Source organism: Callorhinus ursinus, unplaced genomic scaffold, assembly GCF_003265705.2.
Source record: "Callorhinus ursinus isolate GAN/ISIS: 27379988/994484 unplaced genomic scaffold, GSC_fseal_2.0 scaffold147, whole genome shotgun sequence".
NCBI lineage: Eukaryota > Metazoa > Chordata > Mammalia > Carnivora > Otariidae > Callorhinus > Callorhinus ursinus.
The window spans coordinates 98,137-125,135 of NW_027397209.1; the positions used below are offsets into that span (position 1 = coordinate 98,137).

The following is a 26,999-nucleotide window of genomic DNA, read 5'->3' on the forward strand; positions in this document are numbered from 1 at the left end:
AAGACATATTTGCAAGCAGGAGGGAATGCAGATAGGAAGGGCCACGAGGAGGAGATGGAATGAGCTAGAACTAAGGCAGAGCCATGGGCAAGGCACAGAGGAGAGGAATTAGAGGGGTTCTGAGCAGCAGTGGAGTGGCCTTAGAGACTCGGTGGCTGGGTGGACTATGGAGACAGGTCCACGGTGAACATTCCCGTGCTGGGTCAGACCCTCACCAGGAACTCCCTCGGCAAGGGGCAGCATGACCAGCAGCGGGACCGCTGAGTATTCCACATCCTCGTCCCCAGTACTTCTCCTTCCACCCCACCCTGCAACACACAGACAGAAAAGGCAAAGAAAACACTCACACCTAACTAAACATGCGTGCTTGAGGGTCAGCCAGGAAGAACAATTCAGAGGCTGTGTGTCCGACCACTGAACCACGTCTAGCCTTATGCTCAGGAAAGCAGGAGCCTCAGCTTCTTTGTGGGCAGGAAAGACCTGTCACTTAATATACACAAATAAAAGGACACAGCCAGCCGTTGGGAAAAGGAGGAGGCTGTCTGTGGGGCAGGAATGCAGTCCCTGCAGCTCGCAGCCCCTGGCTACGGGGGACCAGCCTCAGGTAGGACAGGCAATGATGCAAAGGGACCTTCCAGGGACACCAGCCCCTCGGAGCAGCCCAGGCCAAAGGTGGGAGGCACAAAAGGGAGCCGAGGACCCTGCTCCTGCCTGCCCCCCAACCCCGCCCCATCTCTCTTCCCTCTGGGAAGTGAGGGAAAGCCTGAGACCCGCTCCCAAGCAGAGATTCCCATGCAGAGCTGGAGGCTGGCCAAAGGCCAAAACCTTTCCTTCCCACTCTCTCCCCTGTGGAATGTCACCTCCAGAAGTTGCAACACGAGCTTTTAAATTTGGTGGAAGAACTTTACCCTCGAAGGGTAGATTGGGTCTACAGGGAACGTCCGATGCATAAGTTTATTCAAGGCTACTGAGGATCCCATGAGGATTCCATACATCTAGAAGTGACTTGAATTTATAAAACTTGAACTCGTAGTTTGCCCTTAATTGACTCCCTGAAGAACCTAGACCGGGTGGCAGCTGGCTCTGGTGTCACTAGGGAAAGTATACGGTCCCCATGGCAACACCCTGGCTGCGTGGGACACGTGGCGTAGGTGACAGAGCACAGGCTTCACAGATGTGGGTTCAAATGAGGGGCCTGTCAGGTGCCTACTGGGTGATATCGGGGAGGTCAGGTGACCTCCTGGAGCCCCAGATTCCCCACCTGTAAAATGAGGCTCACTGCCTGACTGCCAGTGGGCTACTGGGGAGACTAATAAAACGAGAAGTGCCTGGCTCTGAAATAGAAGCCGAATTGTGGTCACAGATCCGCTTCCACCAAACTAGACGGATCCAGGTCTCTCCCCCGTCCCCACCGCCATTCAGGATTGGGCCCTCCTGGACTGATTTCATCCCCAGCTATCCACATGCACTCTACAGCGCTGCGTGCTCACCTGTTCTGCTGACTCAGCTCCGAGCTGATTTCTGGGCAAACTGGGCAGAATAGACAACTTTCTGGTACACTGCAGAGGCCATGCCCTGGCTGGATAATGGTCACATAAGAACCCCCCACATGACTCCCCTGACTGACTCCACAGCCCTTTTCCCCCGCCTTGGAAGCATCATAAAACTTCTAGGGTAGGAATGTGTCCAGGGTTCTAGTCTGCTGCCCCAAGCAGTGGCTGGACCTTGCCTGTTTACTAACAGCCTTGTACCACGTGGACAGGTCCAGAGGCATCTGGCAGACTTGTTATCAACAGCTCCATCTCTGGAAAAGATCTTTGGCTCATGGGTTGTTTAGTCTGCCAAACTGCACTGCCCCTCAGGATTTGCAAAGTGTGAACCAGAAGATGGGAGGTGTCAAGTCACAAGAGAGCAGAACAGAAAAATAGGTTCTTTTCCAGATCAAAAGGCAGCCATTTTGCTTGTTGTACTCAGTGTTTCGAGACACTGTGGATATGAACATGTATCCATGTGCGGCAGTCTCCACCACTCCCTGCTGCCTGTCACTCAGCCTCTTGACACACACTAGCCTCCTGCCTGGCTCAGCAGGCATTTCAGTGGATGGCCCTTGGCTACTCCAGTCTCTCAGCTTAAGGAAGGATGGAGTGGGGAGGAAGCATGTCAAAGGCATGCAGAGGATTAGTTGCTGACTAGGACCAGGAAGCAAGACTCATGACATCATCAGGGACCTCTTCATGCATTCATTTATTCAGTTACACCTTCAGCTGGTCAACAACTACCCACTGAGGACCTACTATGTGACAAGCCCTATGTAGATACTGAAGAAACCTATGCATGACATGGTCTCTGCCCTAAATGGTTCACTCGGCAGGAGATACCAAAGCAGACAGATTGAAGCACTAAAGTCTTTTAAAGACCCTGTCAATGTCCCAATCAGGGACCACTTTCACTTGGGGACAGAAGATGCCCGAGGAAAAAACCCTTCTGGAGGAGAAGACATTCTTTGCTGTGTCCCCTACCTAGACTCAGCCAGGAGGCAGGCTGGATGACAAAGGAGAGTACTATGGGGTGAAGACAGGCAACATCGGGTTGGAGCTTCTGCCGAGTGTCACTGACCAAGAGCCAGCATCACAACCCAGGAGTCCGAACAAGTGGGTACTAGTGCCAACTAGATGGGTACTGGAAAACAGTTGTCAGCCCCAGACTCGTGCCTAGTACCTCGGTTAGGGGGACAGGCAGCGCCTTAGACAGATAGGGGAGGAATCCCATCTACATGTCAGAGGAAACAGAGACAGCCACCCTACACCTGGCCTGGACAGAGCAAGGGGACAGGGAAGGCCACATTTCAGAGTAGATGGTGTCCCAGGCTCCCAGGCCCCTTAGCCACTAACCCCAGAGCCCACTGCTGTGGCAAGAGATTCCCAACTTCCAGCCAGGTGGGTATACCCTGAGGCCCACAACCACAGAGGACAGTCGTCCGGACCTTACCTGGGCTGGGATAAATGGGCCTCACAGTCACGTCCAGAGAGTGTACATCCAGCCCTACTGGGATTCCCCTGACCCTATGCCTTCATGCTCTGTACCAAATCCCACCCTGGACAAGGGCTGCTCTCTCACGAACAGTTGTTCTGGAACTCAGCAACTGGACAGAACAGTTCAGGATGCCCAGTACTGGGGCAGAGGTCAGTCTGCAAGATGGTCTTATCTCAGACAGCTAGGGCAGAATCAGAGTGCTGGAGACCTGTCCTTTCCTCCTCCCGGGTCAGGGTCCTTAGGAAGATGAGCCTGAATAGCAGGCACCTGCTGTTCCCCACATCCTCAGCACTAGGGGCCTGGAGAGCTCCTTGCCCTACTTCTCCTGGTGCAGGTGTGCATGTGCTGGGCATGCATGTTTACACAAGGAGATGGGAACGGATTCACACATAGATGGTCTACATGCATGAGTGTGCAAATGGGACCAGAACTTGTGTGTGTGTGTGCAGCTGTCTAAGTGTGTGCATGAGCAAGCAAGGCACCATGGGTTAGCACATTCAGGTAGATCAGACAGGGGCAAAGAGGTTCTGAGAGCTTGAGTTGGTGTGGTGGCAGCTGGAGGAAGAACACACTCACATGCCAGGCTGGCAGCTGACACTTGAATTCCCACGTACTGACAGCTGGACCAGCTGTTGTCAGTCTACGTGAGGAAACGCTGTCAGACCTGACCGAGAGGTGAAACTGATTTGGTGTTTCACTACAGGTGCCATGGCTCTAGGAGGCCTTAGAAGAGGGGGCTTGTCACCCTGCAGGGGTAATAGACATGTGGAGGATAGGCTGACATGTGTCTGAGGCTGCCCAGGGTCTGCAGGTGAGGGCCAAGCTCTGTGTCTCACAGGAGGTGAGCCCTTCCCAGCTTATGATACACTGAGCCCTCCACAGAGCCTCTCATTCCTCCGCGCTAAAGGTCAAGACCATGGTGAGAATCTCCGCGAAGAACTGCTGTTCTCCCGGGTTCTCAAATGCTTTGTGGACAGGGATAGATCTACAGTGGCCCGCTTGTCCCAGTTTACCCCAGACCTTCCTAGTTTTAGCACTGAATGTCCCACATCCCTGGAAACCCCCAGGCAAACCAGGACAGCTAGTCATTCTAGCAGATCTGAGCCTGTACAATTGAAGGGGGATGGCCCCTTTAAGGAAAAAAATATATATATATAAACTGCAAATAAAATTAAGGCTACAGAAGAGACGTGTCAGCCAGGGTCCCAGGCCCTGAAGCTTCAGTAGCTTCATGGTCATCTCCCTCTGCCACCAAAAGTTTCAACTTTTTATGCAGCAGACCCAAACTGGATGTGACTCTAGGCTCTGTCCCTCACTGGCTGTGTGAAGCTGGACAAGTGACTTACCCTCTCTGTGCTTTACTTCTTCTTTTCCAAAGCAGAGACAATCGCATCAGAAGAGATCATACTGCTCACACGAGATAATAGAGGTGACAACACACACACATACACACACACACACACACACACACACGGCATGTGGGGGTACTCCTTCAGTATCCCTCTCCAGTGCAAGTCTGTTGACTGAACTGAGGCCAGAGAAGTCAAGTGATAAGGAAGTAGGCAGACAGGACACAGGGAAAGCTCAGCCCACTGGCAAGATGTTTGCCCCAGGACACCGTTGCTGCCTCCAGCACACTGAGTGATCCACAGAAAGCCTCAGTCTCCTTATCTCTATGGAGACCTGTGGAAACTTGCTTTGGCCTTGTCCCAGCCTTTTGTGACAGAAAGATACAGAAATGTCTGTGCAATTTAATGTGCATTTTCCAGGGTCACCTGGGTGGCTCAGTTAGTTAAGCATCTGACTCTTGGTTTTGGCTCAGGCTGTGATTTCAGGGTCCTGATCTCAGGGTCCTGAGATGGAGACCCAGGTAGCAGTCGGCTCCATGTTCAGCAGGAAGTCTGCTCATCTCAGTCTGCCTCTCCCCCAGCTTGCCCACACATGCGTGCTCTCTCTCAAATAATCTCTATCTCTTGCTAACAGTAGATCAGGGAGGGCTGGCCCAGGGGCATAGGTGACGTTCTGCTCTGATGAAGGCCCCCGCGGAGGAATATCAAGACCCCAGGCAGGGAGGCCTCTCCAGGAGGCACACAAAGGGTCTCCTCGGTCTGTGAACACACCCTTCCAAGACCATCCTGGGACATGATCAAGCTTGGGCCTGAAGTGACCTCCTTGTGCCCCCTGTGAGTAGAAGGGACCAGGATGCTTCTCCATTCAACCAAACTCCAATATCAGAGCAAGAGAATGAGGGTCCAGTCCAGGGAAATCTACCAACCACCAAGAAGGTTTCTAAGCTTACCTGCTTCTCCTACTTTTTAGCATCCAGGGCCCCCATAGCAGCACCTTGCTTTGACTAAATATCCTTCGGGGATAGGGAGCTCACCCCTCCCGGGGGCAGTCCATATGTGTGCTGGCCAGCTCTGCTGGCAAGTCTGTCCCAGGGAGGGGCTTGATTCTGCCTTCAGGCCATTCATCCTTCCTTACAAGGCTTGAGTGGGTCTGCTACTTCTCCCTTGGCACCCACTGGACACTGGGAGTGACAATGGGGATTGAGACCAACCTGCTACCTGATAACTTCTGCCTCCCACCTTAGTGGTGACTTGAACACACACCCCCACCCCTGCTGCCTACCACATATGTGGACCCCCACTAATGATCACACTAGCTAACTACCCCACTCGCTAGGACAGCTGGCTTGGCCTGGGGGGGCAGGACAGGAAAGAGTTGGGGTCCCAGTGAGGTGGGCCTGACAACCGCTCCCCATCTGCTCCTCACCCTACAACAACCCTCCTCTCTGTCTCACCCCCACCCCAAGCCTTCAGAGGCACTACCCCTGGAACCCCACCCCCCCGCCAGTGGATCCACCCCCTTCTGCACATTCCGCCTCTAGGGAGGGACCCCTCTAGACTCAGGCTGGGCTGTTCCCTGCCAAACTCCCTCAAAGTCACAGTGGAAGATCATAAAAAGGGAAACCTCCTGGGAAGCCCAGGCCCACCAGAACTTGGAGACCCCGAGAAGCCCCAATTTTCCAGTGCCCTGCTCAGGGCCCCCTCCCCAGTGGTCCTCCGGGCTGCGGAGCTGGGGACCCCTCGGCGCCTGCGCTCCAGACCTGGGCAGAGGGGGGCGTGGTAGGGAGAGGAGTTCGCCGCCACCACCCCTCCCGGCGCCTCCCGCGGCTGAGAGCCGGTGCCCTCACCTCCGCGCGCACTAATTGGTCTCATCTGGCGGCCAGCGGGAGCGCTCCAGCCGCGCGGATCCTAGCGGTGTCATCCGCTTAGCGCCCTCGCGCCACCCAGCGCCCCCGCCCCGCGCCCCTCCCGCCGCCGCCGCCGCCGCCGCCGCCCCCGCCGTGGGTCGTCTCTGCCCTCCGCGCGGCCCGGGGCATGCTCCGCGCTCCTGCGCCCGGCCGGGCTGCGGCGAGCGACACTCTCGGCCCGCGGAGACATGAGGCGCGGCCCAGGGGCCGCCCTGGCCCTGGGGCTGCTGCGCCTCTGCCTGGGTGAGTGGCCGCGGGCCCCCGAGCGCCGGGTCGGGGCGATGCGCGGGTGCCGGCACTGCCCGGGTGGCCGGCCGAGGGAGAGCTCCGGTCCGCTCACTTCCACTGTGGGACTCGGGCGTGCGGGGGGCGGGGGGGGGGGACGGACGGGGCGGGGTGGGGTGATCCTTCCAGCTGCCGGGCTTGGCAGGTACCCTGGAGACCCCCGATTTGGGGCCAGGACCCCCGCTGCCCTCGGCTTCTTCAGAAGCAGGGTGGGAGGTTTGGTGGCTGCTCTGAAGGCTGCTGGGGCAGAGGAGGGTGTCCCAGCTCCCAGTGTGACCTTGGCCAGGGCATGGTCCCTCTCTGGGCGCGGGGTTCCCAGTCTGTCCATTGGTGGGTTGAGATTGGCCGCTGCCTGGGTTCTAAGTGCCCCAGATGGTGCAAGCCCCTGACAAGCCCGAGCCAAGCCTGAGCGGGAGGAGGTGGTGGTGGAGAGACCCTCTCCGCAGCTCCCAGCCCAGTCTGTCGGTGTGCTGGGGTTGGGGAGGAGACTGCCAGCCTGGGCAGACTAAGACCAGACATGTGACCATGCAGGTGTGAAGCTGTCCCACCCTGTGTCCGTGCTTCTGCCTGTTCTCTTCCTAGCCCAGGCCAATTTCGCCCCGCACTTCTTCGACAATGGGGTGGGCAGCACCAACGGAAACATGGCCCTGTTCAGCCTCCCGGAGGACACCCCTGTAGGTGAGTAGCCCTGGCCCTGGCCCTGGCCCCCTATTGGTTTCCCGGAGGATGGCCCACATTCCCCTGGACGCAAGGACTGAACCCGTGACTCCTCTGAGCCTATGGAGACACCCAGTGCCAGGCTGTGGGCCCTCCCGGGGCACCCTGTTTGTGCTCTGAATTCCCCAGGGCAGTTGCAGGAAAGGAGGTCACGGCTGTCATGGAGACTTAAGCCGAGCCAGTCCTGGAGACCCGGCTGTGGGCCCAGAGACAGGGCCACCCCCAGACAGCAGGTAGCAGTTGGCAGTGTGATGATAACCCCTAGGCTTGGCCACAGCACTGCCCCTTACTCACTGTTGTGACCTTGAGCAAATATACTTACCTCCTGGAGCTTGGGAGCTTCGAAGGCTTTAAACAGGCCTAAGAACCTCCAGCTTGCTGGGATATGCGTGAGAAAGGGCGAAGGGGAAAGAGGAGATTCTCCCTGCTTCCCTCTCTCTCTCTCTCTCTCTCTCTCTGGGTTGGGACCCCTGAGCAGAGGATAGCAGTGTAAAAGACACACCTACTCAGAAGTCCCTGAAGAACCAATCCAGACATGGGGGCACAATGCTGCATCATGGGTCACCCCTCCTGCCTTAATGCTGCCTCCCTTTTGTCCCATCCCCCATACCCAGGGAAGCCTAGTCTCGGCTCCTGGGACAGGAATCGATACTAGACAGAGGCCCTGGAGTTAGGCACAGCAGACCTGAAGCTCCTCTATAATCTGTATTATGGATTACAATCCGTACAGTGGCTGATACTAACATCTCACCGACAGTTATGTAGAATAATGATAGAGGGTGGGAAGCAGCCCACAGGGGTGAGGCCTGCAGCCAATGCTCACTCCGGGGCGGGACTTTTAGCACTGGATTGAATACCCACCTTATAAACAGCTGAATCCTTGGTCCCGAACAGATGCCACTTTTAGGAAAAGTTGGGTCCCAGATTCTAGTCTCCCCTTCTGTGTCTCCTTCCAGGTTCTCATGTATATACTCTAAATGGGACAGACCCCGAGGGAGACCCTGTCTCCTACCACATCAGCTTTGACCCCAGCACTAGAAGTGTCTTTTCTGTTGACCCCAATTTCGGAAACGTCACCTTGGTTGAAGAGCTGGACAGAGAGGTATGGAGAGGTGTGGGAAGTGCTGTCTCCCAGGTGTGCAGACAAACCTCTGTGGGCTGGAAGTTTCCCTAGAGGTCATCCCTGGAGAGGTCCTGTAAGCCACAGAAAACTGACAGCAGATCAGGGCTAGAAAGAGTCTTTTTTTTTTTTTTTTTTTTTTTTAATATAAGCTCTACATCAAACACGGGGCTCGAACTCATGACCCCAGGATAAAGAGTCGCATGTTCTACTGACTGAACCAGCCTGGGAAAGAGTGGTTTAGAGAGTGGGTCTGAGTTTGGTAAACCTCCACTCCTCCATCGCTCTGCACCTTTCTGAACCTACGGGTGCCAGGGCCTGAGCTACGTTTCTCTTTTGAGACCCCACACCAGGCTGCTGGGCCTCGCGGACCACATAACTGGACCTCCACCATGGGCTTACCTCCAGCTCTGGTCCGATGGCCGACTCCACCTGCTGCAGGCCAGGGTAGAGAAAGGAAAGGTGGGTCTCAGAGGCTGCTGTAGGGACCCCGAAGTGGAAGTGTCATCGTGTACCCCTCCCCGGCACCCCGGGGGCCTGCTGATCTCAATACCCTCCTCACTGAGGTCCCACCATGGGCTAGGGAGTGCTTGAGATACTGCAGACCTGGACCGTGGAATACAGAGAGAGGTGTGGGAGAGATGAGGAGAAGGAAGAAAAAAAGGAAACCCCAGCTCCCTGGGGCGTCCAGCACACTAGATTAGCATCTGTCCTCATTCTAGCAGTGGAACATTCTCTCTCAGTGCCTCAATACTACTGTGGATTTATGAGAACCTCTGATGGGCTGAGACCCTCTGATGGGCTGAGACAAGGTCTCAAGCACAGCCAGAGGCAGCTTTTGGTCACCCTGCCTTGCACCGGGGCTCCTTTGAAATGCCCAGGTCTGCTCTGGTGGGCTCCATGGGGGCAGGGAGAGCCTCCCCCCCCCCCAGCCTCAGGGTCCCCAGGTCCATCAGACTCCCAGGCACTCACTCAATCCTTATGCTTTACAGAGGGAGGATGAGATCGAAGCCATCATCAGCATTTCGGATGGCGTGAATCTGGTAAGTGCACCCCTGAGCCAGCCCCCTGGCAGTACTCACTCCCTGGGCTTGCCCACAGTTCCTTCTCCGTCCTAGGGGCTCTCTGGCAAATCTAAGCCGAGGCCCATGAAGATCTGCTCCAACATGCCCCCAGGACAGGGCTGCACCAGGGGAGGCAGTGGGGATGCTTTCCCGTCTGCCTCCTCCGACCAGCTCCTGCCCAGTCACCCAGACCTGGCTGCCCCTTTACCTCCTTCCCCACAGACACCACTTCTGCCCGGCCCTCATCACTGCTTGCCAGGGTGAGTGATCTCAAGGGTTCCCCAGCTTCCAGGCTACCTGACCCCAATCCATCTCTGAAGTTCAGCCAGAGCCATCACCATGAAACGTTAGACCTGGCCAGAGCCGGCTGTGAAAATACTCACAGCAGGCCCCACTGCCCTCGGGATGTAGTCCAAGCCCTAGTTCGGCACTCAGGGCCTCCGCATTCGTCACTATCTGCCTTGCCCACCTTCTCTCCCATATTCACCCTCCCAACCATCTAGCCCCAGATCTGCTTATGTCCTCTGAACTCGCCACACATATCACTCCTCTTTGCCTTTGCATGTGCTGTTCCTTCTTCCTGGCATACCTTTCCACCTCTTTCCCTCTCTCCTGACAAACTCCTGCAGAGCTTAAATCTCACTCCTCTGTGAAGCCTCCCTGCTGTCCCAACCACTGGCTGGGCTAGATGCCTCTTCTCGGGGCCTCTGGAGACAGCCTCCTAAACCATGTACCCACAAACCTAAGGGGTGCATTTACCTAGGCCATAGTGCCCCCAGAGTCATATAGCACAGGGGCCCTGCCCACAGTGCCTGGCATGCCACTGTTAGCACCCTGCATGAGATCACCACCTTTCTTTTATATGAGGATTTGTTCCACCATCCCATTCTGCAAAACACACACCATCAGATCGTGTGTTCTGTCTCTGGGGCGGACCACAGTGCTTGGCACCAAGTGGTTGCTTCATAGTGTTTGTTGCATGAATGAATAAAAGGAGGAAGGAAGGAGGGAAGGAAGGGATGAAGAAGGAGAGACACCAGGCAGAGACATACACCTGGGGTATTAGAGGCCACTGTGCCTGTATTGCCCAGAAAGTCTCACTGCCCCAGCTCCTGTCCGCTTTGCCCCTTCTCAGGTGGCAGAAAAAGTCACGATCCTGGTGACGGATGCCAATGATGAGGCCCCCAGTTTCATCCAGGAGCCCTATGTGGCCCAGGTTCCCGAGGTAAGCAAGAGGCCCCGAGGTGGAGCCCGTGCCTTCCCGCCCTGACGCCCTCCCGACCCTCTGGGCTGCCCTGTGACCTGCCCCAGGAGGCCGGCCCCAGCGTGAAGAGCACCTGCTCACTGCCCTCCGGGGGGCCCTCCCCTTCATGTCCTCCCCTCACCTCTGCCGCCATCCCCTCACACATCCATTTTTATCCACAGGGGTGTCCATTTACCGTTTTCCATTTAAAACCATAATGTATGTTTATGGTGGAAATGTGAAATATATAGAAGAGTAGCAAAAAAACGAGTTTCAAAAATCACCCTCCATCCCTCCAGCTTGAGACAACATTGTCAAATTTTGGTGCTGTTCTTTTGAGTCATTGTGGGATTACTGGATTCATTTTGTTTGTTTTATTTGCATAACTGTGATGATACTAAACATACGCTTTCTGTATGCTGTTTTTCGCTTAATTTACAACATAAGCATTTCCTCAGTGATTGTAAAGTTTAGGTAACTGTCATTTTAATAGCTTCCATTTAGTGCATATTCCATCATTGACTGAACTAGTCCTCTACATTTGGACATTTAAGATGCTTTACATTTTTGCTGTCATAAGAAACGTAAAATTCTGAACATTAACATAAAACCTCCATATAGCTAATTAGAATGATTTCCTTAAGATCTGGTCCAAGATGTGAAATGACAAGGCTGAGAGCATGAGCTGCCTTAGTAGCCCTTGCTGGCTCTCTCCCCTAGGATGTGGGAGGGGCTTTGTCTCCCCATCCCTGACCAACATTGGGGAGTCTCGAATTTTTTAATGTTTGCTGATTGAGTAGGAGAAATATACTTCATTTTGGCTCTGAATGGTATGTACGTGATCCCTGGTTATGTGGAATGTGTCTATTAACCATTTCTCCATTTCATATTTAAACCCTTTGTCTATTTGGAGTCTTCGTTTTGGAGGATGGAGGATGTCCGTTTGTCCCTTTCTTTCCCCTTTCCTTCTTCCCTGAACCCACTGTGACTTTGGCACGTCTCCTCCACGGCTGCCTCTCCCCAGTGGGGTGCTCCCTGGTTAATCATCACCTTTTCACCTCTTTTTAGCCCTTCACTCCCTGGCTCCACCTCTCTATGGCTCCCTTACCCCCAGTCCCCTGAGCATTGTGTCACTGCCCTGGGCCTGACCCCACCCCCCACTATGGCTGTGACCTCTCAGGACATACCTGCTGGGAGCAGCATCATTAAGGTGCATGCAGTGGACAAGGACGCAGGCTCTGGAGGGGCTGTCACCTACTTCTTGCAGGTAAGGTCCCTACCAGAGACCTGGGCTAGAGGGGACACCTGGAGGGCCACCACCTCCATCACCAAGGCCCTGAGTCAGCCTCCACTATTCCCGAAGATTGTGAAAGACGTCACTTCAGCTCCACCGGGACATGAGAGGAGCGTGGGTGGAAGCCGTCTTCCCTTGACCGGCCCACCCTGGCTCCCTCTCGGTTCCCTGCCACCTTCTCCCTGGGTCTCCAGGACCCTCAACTCTCTCCCCCGAAACCCCTTCCCCAGGAGAGGGCTGGGCGCATTGCACCCACACAGGGTGGAAAAACTTCCCTGGGCCTAGAATTGTGGAGAGGAGAAAGGGCAGAGGGGGATCTGTCAGGAGGAACAGAGCAGTGACACACGCGCCCCAACCCCGTCAAAGGCAGAGACCCCCTGCCCGCACCTCGTCCTCCTCTCTGGGCTCCTCAGGAACCCGCCGTGCCTCTCACAGCTGCGCCCCCGTGGCTGCTCCTCAGCCCTCCGAGCTTAGTCCCAGGCTCTCACAACTGTCAAGGCAGTACCGCCTGGTGGCTGACAACAGGGGTTCTGGAGAAATCCCTGGGCTCCACCTGTACTGGAAAGATTCCGCCACCTCCTCGTGGGGCCTTCAGCCCCTCATCTAGCTCTCCCAACTCTCCTTCCTCACGTGCCGAACGGGAAAGGCACAAGCCCATCCTCATGGGTTCTTCTGGGGATTAAATACACGTAAAGCTCCACAACAGCTCGTGACGCACAGTAACCCCTTTTCCAGCTTGAGGGTCACCCCCTGTCCCCACCCACCCTCCACCACCCCCCAAGCTGCCTGTGACTGGCCCGTAGTCCCTTACTTGCTGGGGTGGGAAGATCCTGAAGGCTGTCTCCACCACTGTGGCTTCTGAGCCCCCACTGCCTCTCTGCTGCTAAGTCTACCTGCTAGAAAGTCCAGGCCAGAGCTGAGCTGGAAGCTGGGCAGCAAGAAGCCGGGGCCCTGCCGGGAGCACGCTGAGGGATGGGAGGGGGACCCGAGGGCCAGGGTTCCTGCGACAAAGGACGGTGAAGACCCCCTGTCAGTAAGCAAAGCGGCCTTTCCTGGTCTGGCCTGGGTCCCCCTCCGAGGACCAGCCTGCCCCTCACTCTTACAGAATGTGCAAGCCACCAGATTTGCCCTGGACCGCCACAGTGGCGTGCTGCGCCTCCGGGCTGGGGCCACGCTGGACTACGAGAAGGCCCGGGCCCATTTTGTCACCGTGGTTGCCAAGGTAACAGAGAGGGAGGAAGGCGGAGCATCTGATCTTTCTTCAGCCTTTGTCAAGGGAAGCTGCCCTGCGGCTGGAACAGAGTTCGGTTCTGTAAGGGAGTGGGGGCGCTTTGGAGGGCTGAAGGTGTGATGGCAGTGGGGGTGGGGGTGCAGCTGATCAGAACCTCTGTTGATGTGGACCCTGCCAGGACATGGACATAGTCTCCAGGGACGCTGGAGTGCGTGGGCTGGAGAGGGCATATTCCCTCCTGGAAGAGGGTGTACGCCCCATGAGGACTGACAGGCCAGCTTCCCCTTCGGAGGACCAGGCGGCCATGGCCTAGAGACCCATGCTCCCTCACATCCCCCACAGCCTGGCCTCTGGGCACCTCCCTGTCTCTGCCTGGGCTTGCTCACCTCACCTGTTCCTCTCTGTGATCCTTGGCTTCCTTATCTGCCCACCTGTGAGGCTGAGCTGAGTTCCTCAGACTTCTAAAGTGCGTCGTATGGGATCTGCAAGTCAGCAGGTGCTCAGCCAAGGTGGCCGCTCTGTCCCCTGAGGGCGGGAAACCCCAGCTGTCCCTCTGGGCCCAACATTCTCTTTTCCAGGAAAAGAAAGGCCCTCGCTGGTCACATATTGGCCACAGGCCAGCCCCCTGCGGCCTGTAGCCCCTGCCCGATAAGCCACGGGGGCCGGGCTCGCTGGGCACACACCTGCATCACGCAGGCTCAGGCGTGGGCCCAGGTCGTGCTCTTAGTAGGTTCCCAGGAGGTGTTTGAGGCTTGGCTCCTGGTAGGTGGGAGAATGTTCTGACCCCCTCCTCCTCTGCCATGGTTTCCCTGGAGTGAGAATTCACTCTTTTTTTTCCAAAGGAACACTTTTGAGTGAGCTGACTAAAACCTCCATGCATCCTCTCATTAAAATAACCCCTATGAGGCGGAAATGATCTCCAGGTGACACAGGGCCAAACAGAAATCAGAGAGGGCAGCTGGTCTCAAGGCCAGGACGTGGCAGAAGCCAAATCGCACCGGGGGCCACCCAGAGCCCGACCCCCCTTCACTCTCTGATTCTTCCTCCAGGATGGCGGAGGGAGGCTGCGAGGGGCTGACGTGGTATTCTCCACCACCACCACGGTCACAGTCAACGTGGAGGACGTGCAGGACATGGCCCCTATCTTCTTGGGCATACCCTACTATGGCTATGTATATGAGGACACCCTTCCGGTGGGTGGCTGGCCCCTCAGCCCAGCGTCCCCTCCAGACACCACGGCCCCGGGATCCCCTGTGGCTTGGCCCTGGGTCACCCTCATCACATGGCTGGCTCAGGCTCAGTGCATGAGCTTGTCCTTTTGCCAGTGGGAGTGTAAGGGAGAAGAAGCAGGTCCTGGGGTGTGGAGCACCTGCTGGGCGCCAAGACTGTGACAGGCATTTCTTCACTCATTCAGACTTACTCTCATCCAGCTGCCAGTGTTCTGCCCCTCAAAAGGGCTGAGAAGAGAGGCTGGAAGGTGGTCCATTGCTTTTGGGTGGGGTGGGGCTTTTTCTACACCTTGTGTGGACGAAGAGGGTGAGGTTCCTTTACGCCTCCCCAGCTCCAAGCTCATAGCCTGGGGTTGCTCAGACCAGTAGTTGTCCCGCAGGCCCAGTTCCAAGGATGGCCTCAGCTTCCTCCCCCTCAGTGCAGTCTTTGCCTCTGGTGTTGTGGTGACTATGCTTGTCTTCAGGCCTCTCAGGGAAGGTCCTATCCCTAGGACTGGCATCTAAGGCCCGGCCTCCCCTCCACCCCTGAGTCCTCACCAGCCTCCAAGCACCCAGCCCATGTCCCCACTGTGTCCTTAGCCTTTGCCTGAGACCGTCCCGCGGGCCTGACGCTCCTTGCCCTTGTCAGGCCAGCCCAGGCACTGTTTTCCTTGACATCTTTGGTTGAGATGGGAGCGCTCTTCTCCGTTCCCACGCTATGCACACCCCTCCTTGGGGTGCACCCACGTATTTACATGCCCCCTCACCTCGGGCAGACCTTGAGCTCCCCGGAGGCCGAGACCAGGCTGGAAGCAGACTTCACACAGCCACGGCTCAAGGACTCTGTGGAACTGAATTGCATTATCAATTTTCCTTTCCCTGAGTCTGATGATTCTAGACTTGATGAGATAATGAAAGCACTTACTGAGGACCGCTTACATGCTGGGCCCAAGCTATGATACTGCTTCTCCAGAAGCTGATGGCTGAGAGGTAGAGATGAGCACAGAGTGAGGGAGAAATGGCGGGCTCCTCTGGTGGGGGCCGAAGGCAGGGCTCGGGGGAGGCCAGCTGTCCTGCCAGGAGCTAAGAGTGGAAAGCGTTGCTGAAGGAGAGCAGGCAGCACTTGGACAGACAGGAAGCAGCCACGAGTGTGGATAAGCCGAGGAGAAGCGCCCTAGTAGGGGGCTTAGGAGGGCACGGGCAGGCTGACGTGGAGCAGGCTTGTCAGTTGTGCCATCCCTGCCCAAACCCTTCGAACAGCACCCCAGCCGGAGGCCCCAGGAAAACATCCTCGTTCCTGGACTTCACACTGGACCCCTCTGTGCCCAGCCCCTCTCCCACCTGTCTCTGACTCCCTCCCTGTACCTCTGAAGGCAAAAGGTGGATGAGGCAGTGAGGGTGAGGTTTGTTGGGGGCCAGACAGCGGAGGCCAGAGCTGAGTGTGGTGTGTGGGAAAGGAGGGGTGTGAGGGGGAGGCCCACTTGGGGGGGCCTGAGTGTCCCTGGGCGGCCATGTGTGAACCGATGTGGTGGGGAGAAGCCGGGCTCAGGCTGTCCCTCCAGCCCTGGGAGCCAGTGGGTGCTCCGGTCTCCCTGTAGAGCAGGTGTGGGGCCACACAGAGGCCTGGCCCTTTTCTTGGGTGGCAGTGGCACCTCCCCTCTGATGGGGGCAAGTATCTGGGGAAGGGAGAGCCCCAGCATCACCCACTGGCCTCAGGCAGCTGCTTCTGTCCCCCCGAAGGGCTCGGAGGTACTGATGGTGGTTGCCATGGATGGAGATCGAGGCAAACCCAACCCGATTCTCTACAGCCTCTTGAATGGTGAGTCTGGGGCAACTTTGGGGACAGGCCCATCGCTGGGCTAAAGCTCCTCCTTGCTGGGTGACCAGAGTGACCTGCCCAGACCTCTCTGGGTCCCCGTTTCCTCATTGGTAAAGCCAGAAGTACAAGATGTATTGGGGGGGGTGCTGGGCCCCTCCAGGAGGTGACAAGTCTTCTTGGGCATGTGCTCTGGCTCCTGCTTGTCACTATGTCTAGCAACAGGGAGACAAGCATGGAGTGGGGGCACCGACTCATGTCGCTTCACCCTGGGCACACACCAGTTAACAAGAGGGGGTGGCAATGTGTCTTACACTTTTTAAAGTTACTGGTTTTTTTTTTCTCATTACTTTTTTGGGGGGAGGGTAGGGGCAGAGGGAGAGGGAGAGAGAGAATCCTAAGCAGGCTCCACACCCAGCACAGAGCCCGGCATGGGGCTCGATCCCGTGACCCTGAGATCATGACCTGAGCAAAAACCAGGAGTCGGACGCTTAACTGACTGAGCCATGTAGGCACCCCTCTCATTCTTTCACGCTTCTGGCCTAGAGCATATGGCTGAATTAAAAGAATTAAATGCAACGATGATACGACATTTCCTACTATTAGCCCTATATACGGATGAGAAAACTGAGCCTCAGAGAAGCTAAAGGGCCATCCCACATTCCCATTGGATTTGAACCTAAGTCTTCTGGCTCCAAGACTGTGTTCTTTGCACAACTGAGCAGCAACTGAGCAGGTCACGGTGGCCCCGGGTGGGTTCTGTGGCCCCCAGGAGCCAGTCCCCACAGGGTGGTTGCCTGATCACAGTCGTGCTCACGTCTGTGTGCTCTCATTCAGACCCCATCGCCTCTCCGGCCCTATCCCTAGGATATGCCTTGTGCACACTGTCCCTCCAGCAGCTCACGCATGCATGAATGTGGCACCATCACAAGCAGGCTCCTTTCCGCAGGCACACAGACCCCCCCTTGACGGCTCCCCATCCCCACCCCTCCACCTCTGCAGCCTTCCCACAATTACCCAGCACCCACCATCCCCATCTCTTCTCTCCTCTCCCTCTTCTGTTCCTCCTCCTGCAGCCTCTGCCTCTTTCTTCCCTCCCTCCCTTTCTCGCCTCTCTCTCCCCCTCCTTCTCTCCCTGCCTGTGTGGCTGTTTGTCCCTCTTTCTTGGCCATCGCACACACAGGGCACATAAGAGAAGCCAGTTCTATGAAACCTGAAAGCCAGAGTCAGAAGTGAGTTTAAATCCCGGCTCTACACACGCTGTGTAATCGTAGACAAATAACTTAGCCCCTCTGAAACTCAGTTTCCTCATTGGCAAGATCCAGATGATAGAATTACATTCTATAGAGCCTTCAGTGAGGGAATGCCTGAGGAGCATGAGGCCGCCTGCCTGGCCTGGCTCCCCTGCGCCTCCCATGGCTGTGTGTGCAACTGCAGGGCACATCTTTCCCCCTTGCCAGGGAGTGATGGAGACTTCGAAATTAATGAGACGTCTGGAGTCATCTCTGTCATGCAGAGCGCTGCCCAGCTCAGGAGAGAGGTGTATGAGCTGCATGTACAGGTACCTCTAGCTTGGCTTTCCTTCCTACCCTCCGGCTCTGGGAGATTCCAAAGGTGATGAGACCCAGCCCACTCCTACCACCCACCTTCCACCCAGGGAGGGAGCTAGATGTTGCTCCAAAGAGCACCTGCCTCACATAGCCTGTGTGAATCCTGCAGCAGACGCACACAAAGCCCCTGGCAAGGGGAGATGTGAATTCACAAGGAGGTAGGACTGAAGAAGCAAGGTCTTGAACATGGGTAGGACCCAGCAGGTGGAGATTGGTGGTGGGGGTGAGGGCGGACTGGAGGCAGCGTGGGCTAGGAAAGCCCCATGAGCCAAGGCTGGAGGGGAGAGCACATTGATGTACTAGGGTAACAGCAAGGAATCATGGGGCTAGAGCAAAGGGTCCACAGGCAGTGTGTAGACAGAGAAATGGTTGGATCTAGGCTGGGGCCAGAGGAGTGAAAGCCCTGAATATGAGATATAGTTTTTTTTTCCTGGAACAGGGACAGTTTTATGGGCATGTGGTCTATGTAATTACACAGGCATCACCATTAGAAGGGTCCCATGCTGGGCATAATGCTCTGCTCTTGCTGTCTTGAAATTCTTGATAATTTTTTAACAAGATTTTAAAACAATTTTTAACAAATTTTTTGTTAAAAAATATTTTCATTTTTCACTGGGTCTGCAAATTATGTAGCTGGTCCTGCCCAAGAGCAGTAAAGAGCCATTGAAGGGTTTTGAACATGATTAGAGTCTTGTTAAAAAACTCATTCTGTGTGCTTTAGACTGGCGGGGAAGGGGGCAGGGAGGGTTCTCAGATTTAAAGAGTTTGGCAAACAAAGATTTCCGGGACCTGGTCCTGGCGACAGGAAGTTAGTGTGTCTGGGAGAAACCCAGGACTCTGCACATTCTGAGCTCCCAAGTGATTCTGTGCACCAGTCCCAGCCTAGGGTTTGAGAACGCATGTCCCAACTTGAGTTTGGAGGGAACTGGACGAGAAGCAGGGAGGCAGAGCTATTAGTCAAGGTGATAAATCAAGAGGGCCCTTGGGGAGGAGGGGAGGTGGAACAGTAGAAACAGAGAAATTGCAAAATATGGAGGAGGCTGACACCACAGAATGTGGCTGTGCGGGGTGAGGGAAGGGACAGGGCTGGGGCGTCTGGGGCGGTACCATGACATCAGGAGCACAGGAGAGGAGGCAGTCTGGGTAGGACGGGCCCAGAGAGTTTGGGTATACAGGTTTGGAGCCTGGGGAGACAGTGTCAGCATACGGCGGCTGTGGAAGCGTGGGTTTGGGTAATGGGATCACCCCGAGGATGGCTGTGGGGACACAGGAGCACTCGCTGAGGACACAGCTGTGGGCTCATTGAGGCTGAGTGAGGAGAGGGGTGGGAGCAGGTGAAGCAGACCCGGGAGAGATCAAGGAGGTAGAGAGGAGCCCGCACAGAGCAAAGTCACATTAGCAGAGGACACTCAGGAAGGCGAAGGAGGTGACAGTGCTGCATGCAGCATGGAAATTAGTGTGAAGTATCTCAGTTGGGGATGGGCTGAGAACTGAGTAGGAATTAGGAAAAATAGGGGTGTAGGCTTCTGAGAAGGGCTTCAGGACAGCAGCTAGGCTGTGACGGAGTGGTGTCCGGGGAGCAGGAGTTTTAGAATAGGTAAGGCCAGAGCATGCTTATGGAACAAGGGGAGGGAGGTCCTTGATGGTATCTGTCACAGGGAGTGGTTCACATGGAGCCTGTGGATTCTCGGCCCCGGCTTTGTAGCCCCCCTTCCCTGCAGCCTTCCCACAGCTAAATGGACACTGGACAGAATGTGGCAGAGCTGGGATTTGAACCCATATCTGTCTGGCTGCAAAGAGGGGCCATTGTGGGGAGATGGAAAGAGTGCTGATTAAGGAATCAGACACACCTGAATTCTTCCTGTTCCAGCTCTGCTACTCACTAGCTGTGTGACCCCAGGTGACTACTTCACCCCTCTGTGCCTCATCTGTGAAATGGGATCGGTACTAGCACTGTATTGTTGCCTGTGGCTGTTGTAACATTCCCACAAACTTAGTGACTTAAAACAGTACACATTTATATCTCACAGTGGCCGTGGGTCAGGATTCCAGCCTCAGCTTAGCTGGGTCCTCAGGTTCAAGGTCTCTCATGTAGCTGCCATCAAATTGTCAACTGGGCCTGGGTTCTCATCTGAAGACTCGATAGGGGAAAGATCAGCTTCCAGGCTCACAGGGTTATGGGCAGGATTTAGTTCCTAGTGTGCTGTTGGCTAGAGGTTCACCATTAGCTCCTTGAGACATGAAGCCTCTCCAACATAGCTACTCATTTCATCAGAGCCAGCAAGGGGAAGAGTCTGCTAGAAAACAGAAGTTACAATCTACGTGGTCTAATCACTAAGTATGTCTCATCACCTTTGCCATGTGCTATCAGAAGTAAGTTGCTAGGGCAGGCCCCACTGAAAGAGAGGAAATTATACAAGAGGATGAATACCTCGAGGCGGTGATCCGTGGGGCCATCTTGGAGTCTCCTGCCACACAGCAATAGCCACCTGTCCCCACCCCAGGTGACTGAGGTCAGCTCTTCAGGGATCCCAGCTGCCCAGGCCATGGTCCCAGTCACCATCAGGATCGTGGACCTCAACAACCATCCGCCTACATTCTATGGAGAGAGTGGACCCCAGAACAGATTTGAGCTGTCCATGTATGAGCACCCACCTCAGGGAGAGATCCTGCAGGGCCTTAAGATCACCGTCAACGACTCAGACCAGGTGTGTGGTCCTGCCCTCCACCTGTCTTCCAAGGGTCCTGAGCCGAGAGCTCATCAGCCTTCACTGCTTATGTGCCAGGGGCCTGGCGGGTCACAAAATGAATGAAACAAGAGAGTGTAACCGAGAGAGAGAGATGGGGGAGAGTAGCTAACCAAAGACTCTCTGCTTAGCCTAATGACATTCACAATCAATTAAAAAGTAAAGCCAGCCAAACAAAAGCCCCTCTGAATTTGATCCTCCAGAGGGGTGTTGTGACCACTTCCCATCACCTCCTCTGCCCAGCAGAGGGCTAGGCTGTAAGTGTTTGTTACCTGGCTTAGTCTCCATAGCCTGCTAAATCTTCCTGATTCTCGATGGCCTGGCCGACAGAAAGAAAGAATAATACTCACCTGCCAGGGTTAAGGGCATAGGAACCCTCCTCGCTTAGCATGACTATCTAATGAGTTTCTGTTCTCGTTCATCTTCCCCGTTGCCTTCCTCCAAACTCTGTCACCCAGGGAGCCAATGCCAAATTCAACCTGCGGCTGGTGGGACCTGGGGGCATCTTCCGAGTGGTCCCACTGACAGTCCTGAATGAAGCCCAAGTCACCATCATTGTGGAGAACTCAGCTGCCATTGACTTTGAAAAGTTCAAAGTGCTAACCTTTAAGGTAGGTGATGCTTTGCACCACCCTGAATTGGGGGGGGGGGTCCTAGGAGCTCATAGCAGCTCCTGGATTCATTCCTGAGGGGTCCCTGTCACCTCCTGCCCCTCCTTTATTCCTCTCAGTTTCTCTGCCCCTCCGGCTGACTGGGGAGCATGAGTGGGAGGTGGGAAGAGGGGAGGGTACAAGAGCCTGCTCTCACTGCTCACACAGCCTCACTGAGCCCCGGTCCTAAATCATGACTGTCCCAGGAAAGCAAAGGCATTCAAGGTGCCATGTTAATAGATTGAGACAGAAATACTATCTGATTATCAAGATAGACATATTTCTCACATGCATTTGACATCTGTCATCGATTCTGGTAAAAACTTTAGCAGAAGATGAAAAAAAATACTCCTTTGTATCTGTGATTGTTTAAAATTATGAACATATGTAAATAATGACTATTACGTATAAACATAAATACTATATATTAATAAAAAGGAAAAACATACCTCATTGATATTATTTTAATGGTTATAATTATTTATAATTATATATACATACCATTACAGCGAACATCATGCTTAAAAGCGCAATTCTAAAAGCCTCCTATGAAGTCAGGAACAAATTGTGGATGCCTGCTATCACATTCTTTAGCACTATTCCTGGAGTAATGTTATTCCTCAGATAAAGAAAGGAAATAAGAGGTATGAACATTAGAAAGGAAGAGACAAAATTATCATTATTTGTAGGTGGTGTTATTGTTTGCTTAGACAAATCTAAGAAATGCTGGAAAAATAAACACAGCAAAGTTGCTAACATGATTGATTACAAACTTAATATACAAAATTTGAGAGTGTTCCTACATATGAAAAATAGCAAAGAGAATAATGGAATAAAAGATCCTCTTTCATAATAACTAAGAGATAAAGTTCCTAGGAATGAGGATAATAAGAAATATGCAGCCTCTAAATAACAAAAAGCACAAGAATTTAACAAAGAGATATAAAGAAAGCAAGAAATATAAAGGCGCCCCTTGTTTAAAAAATGCAAATTCTTATCAAGTGAATAAAGAATCCAATATCATTTCAACTAAGTCTTACCTGGAATTTCCTTTGGTGAGGTGGAGGGAGTTTAACGTAATTACACTGGTTTTTGTAGTTGAAGAAATAAACCTATAAGAATAGTCAGGAAAAGAGAAAGAAAGAATATGAGACAGGAACTTCCCTAACAAATATTAAATTATACTATATAACAAAATAATTTTTGAAATTGAAACTAAAAAGGAATATGCAAATCAATGGGATAAAAGAAATTGGCCCAAATACAACTGTAAGAACCGCAAGAAAGCAGGCCTTTCAAGACAGTGGGCCTTAGAGATGCCCCCCTGCAGGTGGTGCCAGGCATCGCAGGCTGGAGACTGAGAGTAAAGGCAGAGCAAGGCAGGCTGGTGCTGGACCCTGCTAAGACAGAAGTGGGAAGGCTTTCTGCTTGGTGACCCCCGCCCAGACAAGCCCTTATTTTCTTTCTTTCCCCAGCTACTGGCCATTGAAGTGAACACTCCAGAGAAGTTCAGCTCCACAGCAGATGTTGTGATCCAGCTCCTGGACACCAACGACAATGTCCCCAAGTTTACCTCCCACTACTACATTGCCAGGATCCCTGAGAATGCGCCAGGGGGCTCCAACGTGGTGGCTGTCACAGTGTGTTGGGAATTCGCACGGGGACTGGGGCTGGGGTTAGGAGCCCCCACTGAAGGGGGCCTGATGAAATCAGACAAACCAGGGTTCCTGTTTGAATCGCAAAGCCCAAACTCATTAACTGTGTCCTTAGACAAGCTACCTGAACTCTCTGAGGCTCAGTTTCTTCTTCTGTACAATGGGGTAACAGTACTTCTCAGGACTCTAAGGAGGACATAGGCATAAACCCTGAAGTCAGGGCACAGGACCCATCTTTTCCTTCGTCATTTATGAAGGAAGGATACATGCCTTCCAGATCTAAACCTTTTGGTTCCTCCAACAGTTGAGACCTCCCGGATAGAAAACTAGGGCTCTAGAGCAGTCCTTTAGATAAGTTTCTCCCCAGTTGGGTAACCCCAAATCCCCTTGTATTGCCATGGAAAGCAGCCCTCAGACACATGAGCTGCCAACATGCCCCGACAAAGGGCAGGGACCTCTAGGACCTTTCTCTCTTCCAGGCCGTAGATCCAGACACAGGTCCATGGGGCGAAGTCAAATACTCCATCTATGGGTCCGGGGCAGACCCGTAAGTAAATCCAGAATCCTGAACAGGGCCTCGGACAAGGGATTTGGGAGGCAGGGGGCAGAGGGGATCTGGGCGGAAGGCAGGAGGGACCTGGAAAGGATAGGACCTTGATTGGAAAAATAAGCGCAAGCCCAAGGAGGGAAAGGGAAGCAGAGAGCCCGAGGCAAAGGTTCTGGGATCTGAGAGAAGAAGGGTCACGGTCATGGCCTTGAGCTAGGGAGGGGCAGGCCCTGGGTGGAGAGGGTGAGTCTGAGCCCAGCTAAGTTCAAGGTTAATATGTGGATGAGTAGATGGATGGGCCTGCCTCCCACAGTCAGACTGCAGGGTCAGGGAGAGGATCAGGTGGGCCACTTTGGAGAAGCTGCATAATGCTTTGGAGGTAGGTCACTCCTGCAGGTGTGTGTGTGTGTGTGTGTGTGTGTGTGTGCGCGCGCGCCTGCGCACGCGCATGCGTGCGCGCGCACTCATGCCTCTATGCACACTCCTGTGCTTGTGCACACCCAAGCCTGAGCTCCCTATGCCTGGCAGCTTCCTGATCCACCCATCCACCGGGATCATCTACACCCAGCCCTGGGCCAGCCTGGACGCTGAGGCCACGGCCAGGTACAACTTCTACGTGAAGGCAGAGGACATGGAGGGCAAATACAGCCTGGCTGAGGTGTTCGTCACTCTCCTGGATGTCAATGACCACTACCCTCAGTTTGGAAAGAGTATCCAGGAGAAGACAATGGTGCTGGGGACCCCAGTGAAAATTGAGGTGAGCTTTGAAAACAATGAAGCTTCCCTGAAAGCCTTGTTCTGGCTGCTGCAAGAGGCACTGTGGCATAAGAATTTATTTCAAAATAAAATTTATTGGCTTCCCACAATGAGCAGGGGTTTTTAAGGTACATTATATATATATACTCTGGTTTCTCTTCATATCGTATAAATCTTTCGCCTTTTTAAGGTACATTATATAGCCCCATGCTCACCTCAACCCAGAAATAACCTCTAAGAGAGAAGATATTATTGCCACTTTACAAAAGAAACGAGGCTCGGGGAGTTTAAGTGGCTTGCCTTTGTTCACACAGCTGGTTGGCCGGCTTTCAAAGCAGTGCTATGCAACACTGTCTTCCCGACGTGGAAGAAGAATGAACTCTGAAACCCACCACACTTGACTTTGAATCCCAGCTCCCCTCCTTCTCTGTATCCATCCTTAGACAAGTTACTTAGCTTTTGTTTAATACTTACTGCCCAGACTTGTTCTGAGGATGGAATGGTGTAACACACGTAGGGGGCCTGGCACGGACCCTGGCTCATTCAATTCTTCTCCCAACTCCAGTTCACTCCAAGTAGGGCTTAGGACCATTTTCCCATCAACCCAGCAAGCCACATACGAGTTATTGGTTTAGCCAGGGTATACAAGTGTCATCCGTGAAGCCCAGCTCTGTCTGACCCTCCCCACACTCAGGCCACGGACCAGGACGCAGAGGAGCCCAACAACCTGGTGGACTATTCCATCACCCATGCAGAGCCAGCCAACGTGTTCGACATCGATGCGCACACGGGGGAGATCCGGCTTAAGAACTCCATCCGCTCCCTCGATGCCCTGCACAACATTACGCCTGGCGGGGACTTCACATGGTCCCTAGAAGTGCAGGCCAAGGACCGTGGCTCCCCATCCTTCAGCACCACGGCCTTACTCAAGATTGACATCACAGACACTGAGGTGGGTACCAAGTCTGTGTTGGGAAGAGGGTCGGAGGACCAGCTCAGGCCTTGCTGCAGTGTGATCAGAGGAAGAAAGACCATCTCCAGTCTTCCTCCAAAAGACACTCAGTGCTAGCAAAGCCTGCCTGTGCCATCAGACACACAGGCTTTAGAATCAGGCAGAAATCCTTGTTTCAACACCTTTTAACACTTCCTTTCCTGTAAATTGGGAATAGTGAAGGTTCCTTCACATGCGTGTTAAAAGGCAGAAGTAAAATCATGATGTGTAGTTCTCAGCTCAGTATCTGGCAGAAAATCATGACTTAAGGGAGCTCCTGATACATTTGGGCAGGCGAGCCCTTCCCTAACCAAAGGTAAGCAATACCCTAATCTCCCAAGAAAAGAGTCCAGCTAATGCAGGAGTTCTTAATCTGAAAAAGGTTGTTTGCATTATCCTCTCTCGGTGTATATTTTTCTGGAGAGCTGCATGCATCACGTTTTCTCTGTGTGCATTTTTTCTGGACTGAAGCCCATAGTGCTAGTCGGATTCTCCAGGGATGCCTGACCCCAGAAAGATGGTTTTTAAACCATCAGGCTTCAGGGAGCAACTCCAAGGACTGGACAGAAGCCGCAGAATGCAAGGGCGTGGCTCTCTCTTCCAGATGCTGTCCCGAAGCCCCATGGCCACCTTCCTGATGCAGACTAAAGACAACCCCATGAAGGCTGTGGGTGTCCTGGCTGGCATCATGGCCATCATTGTGGCCATAACTGTCTTCATCTCCACCGCCACCTTCTGGCGTAATAAGAAGTCCAACAAGGTCCTGCCTGTGCGGCGAGTGCTCCGCAAGCGGCCCAGCCCTGCTCCCCGTGCCGTCCGCATCGAATGGCTCAAGTTCAGAAGGACCAAGGCTGCCGCCAAGTTTGTGCTCAGAGAGGATCCTTCCAATGAGAACTGCAACAACAACAGCCTAGGAAGCACACTGCCCCCCAAAGCCCCAGCTCCCCCTCCACCACCCACAGTGGCACCCAAGATGGGCACGGCCCCCTGGACTGTGCCTACAGTCTCTGGCTCACTCACCCCTCAGCAACCCCAACAGTCACCAAAACCCAAGGTGGGAAGCCCCATCCAATCAGCTCTGGTCTCTGAGCTCAGGCAGAAGTTTGAGAAGAAGGGTGTAGGTAATAAGGCTTACTTTTAGCATGTGTCCTGTGGACCCTCATTTCCCCAGCCCAATTGTCCTACTACTTGGACCATGCTCCCCACCACCCGCTCCTTAGGGTCACCTCTGTTTTGTACCATGATGTAAGCCCCATATCCACGGTTCTGGACATGCCTTGGATGAGGGATTTCTCTATTTATGGGCTGCAACTTGCAAATGCTTCCTCATCACCCAGATTATTGGCACAGTTATGATGCTCCCCATTCCCCAGAGGCTGGAAATCAACAAAGAGCCAGCTCTGGGTGTCTTCTACTCACCAACCTCAGACCTCGTCGAGTCCCTCAGGTCCTCCTGCAGCCTCAGCATCCTCAGTGGAGGATCAGGGCCCTGGCTGCATGTGGCAAGGCCAACCAGAACCTGGATCCTGAAGCCTCCCATTAAGAGCAGGAATAGGAAAAGGAGGTTCAGCCCTGGCTAAGGTTGTGGTCAGTGACCCTTGCAGGCTGTAGGAGAGCAAATGCATCAGGGCCGGGCAGTGATGCCCTGAAAACTCACGCCAACTGTGGGGCTGTTCCTCAAAGCCATTGGAAAGATGGAGGATGGTGTCTGGGCAGAGACCGTGGGCCCCTGCTATATCCGCATGGGACCAGGGGCACAGAGGTATGAAATGACCC

At 54.1% G+C, this 26,999-nt stretch overlaps 1 protein-coding gene across 1 annotated transcript; it reads left to right on the plus strand.

The window, feature by feature from the left end:
• The first annotated feature begins 6,459 nt into the window (after nucleotides 1-6,459).
• LOC112830851 (cadherin-related family member 1) lies at nucleotides 6,460-26,587 on the plus strand. Its single transcript, XM_073890388.1, has 17 exons — nucleotides 6,460-6,532; nucleotides 7,106-7,252; nucleotides 8,248-8,393; nucleotides 9,404-9,454; nucleotides 10,611-10,700; nucleotides 11,899-11,985; nucleotides 13,118-13,234; nucleotides 14,293-14,436; nucleotides 16,192-16,270; nucleotides 17,728-17,828; nucleotides 20,382-20,585; nucleotides 21,083-21,235; nucleotides 22,750-22,914; nucleotides 23,409-23,476; nucleotides 24,005-24,233; nucleotides 24,927-25,184; nucleotides 25,828-26,587. The coding sequence occupies exons 1-17, from the start codon at nucleotides 6,478-6,480 to the stop codon at nucleotides 26,362-26,364; spliced, it is 2,631 nt and encodes an 876-aa protein (XP_073746489.1). The 5' UTR covers nucleotides 6,460-6,477; the 3' UTR covers nucleotides 26,365-26,587.
• Nucleotides 26,588-26,999: the final 412 nt, after the last annotated feature.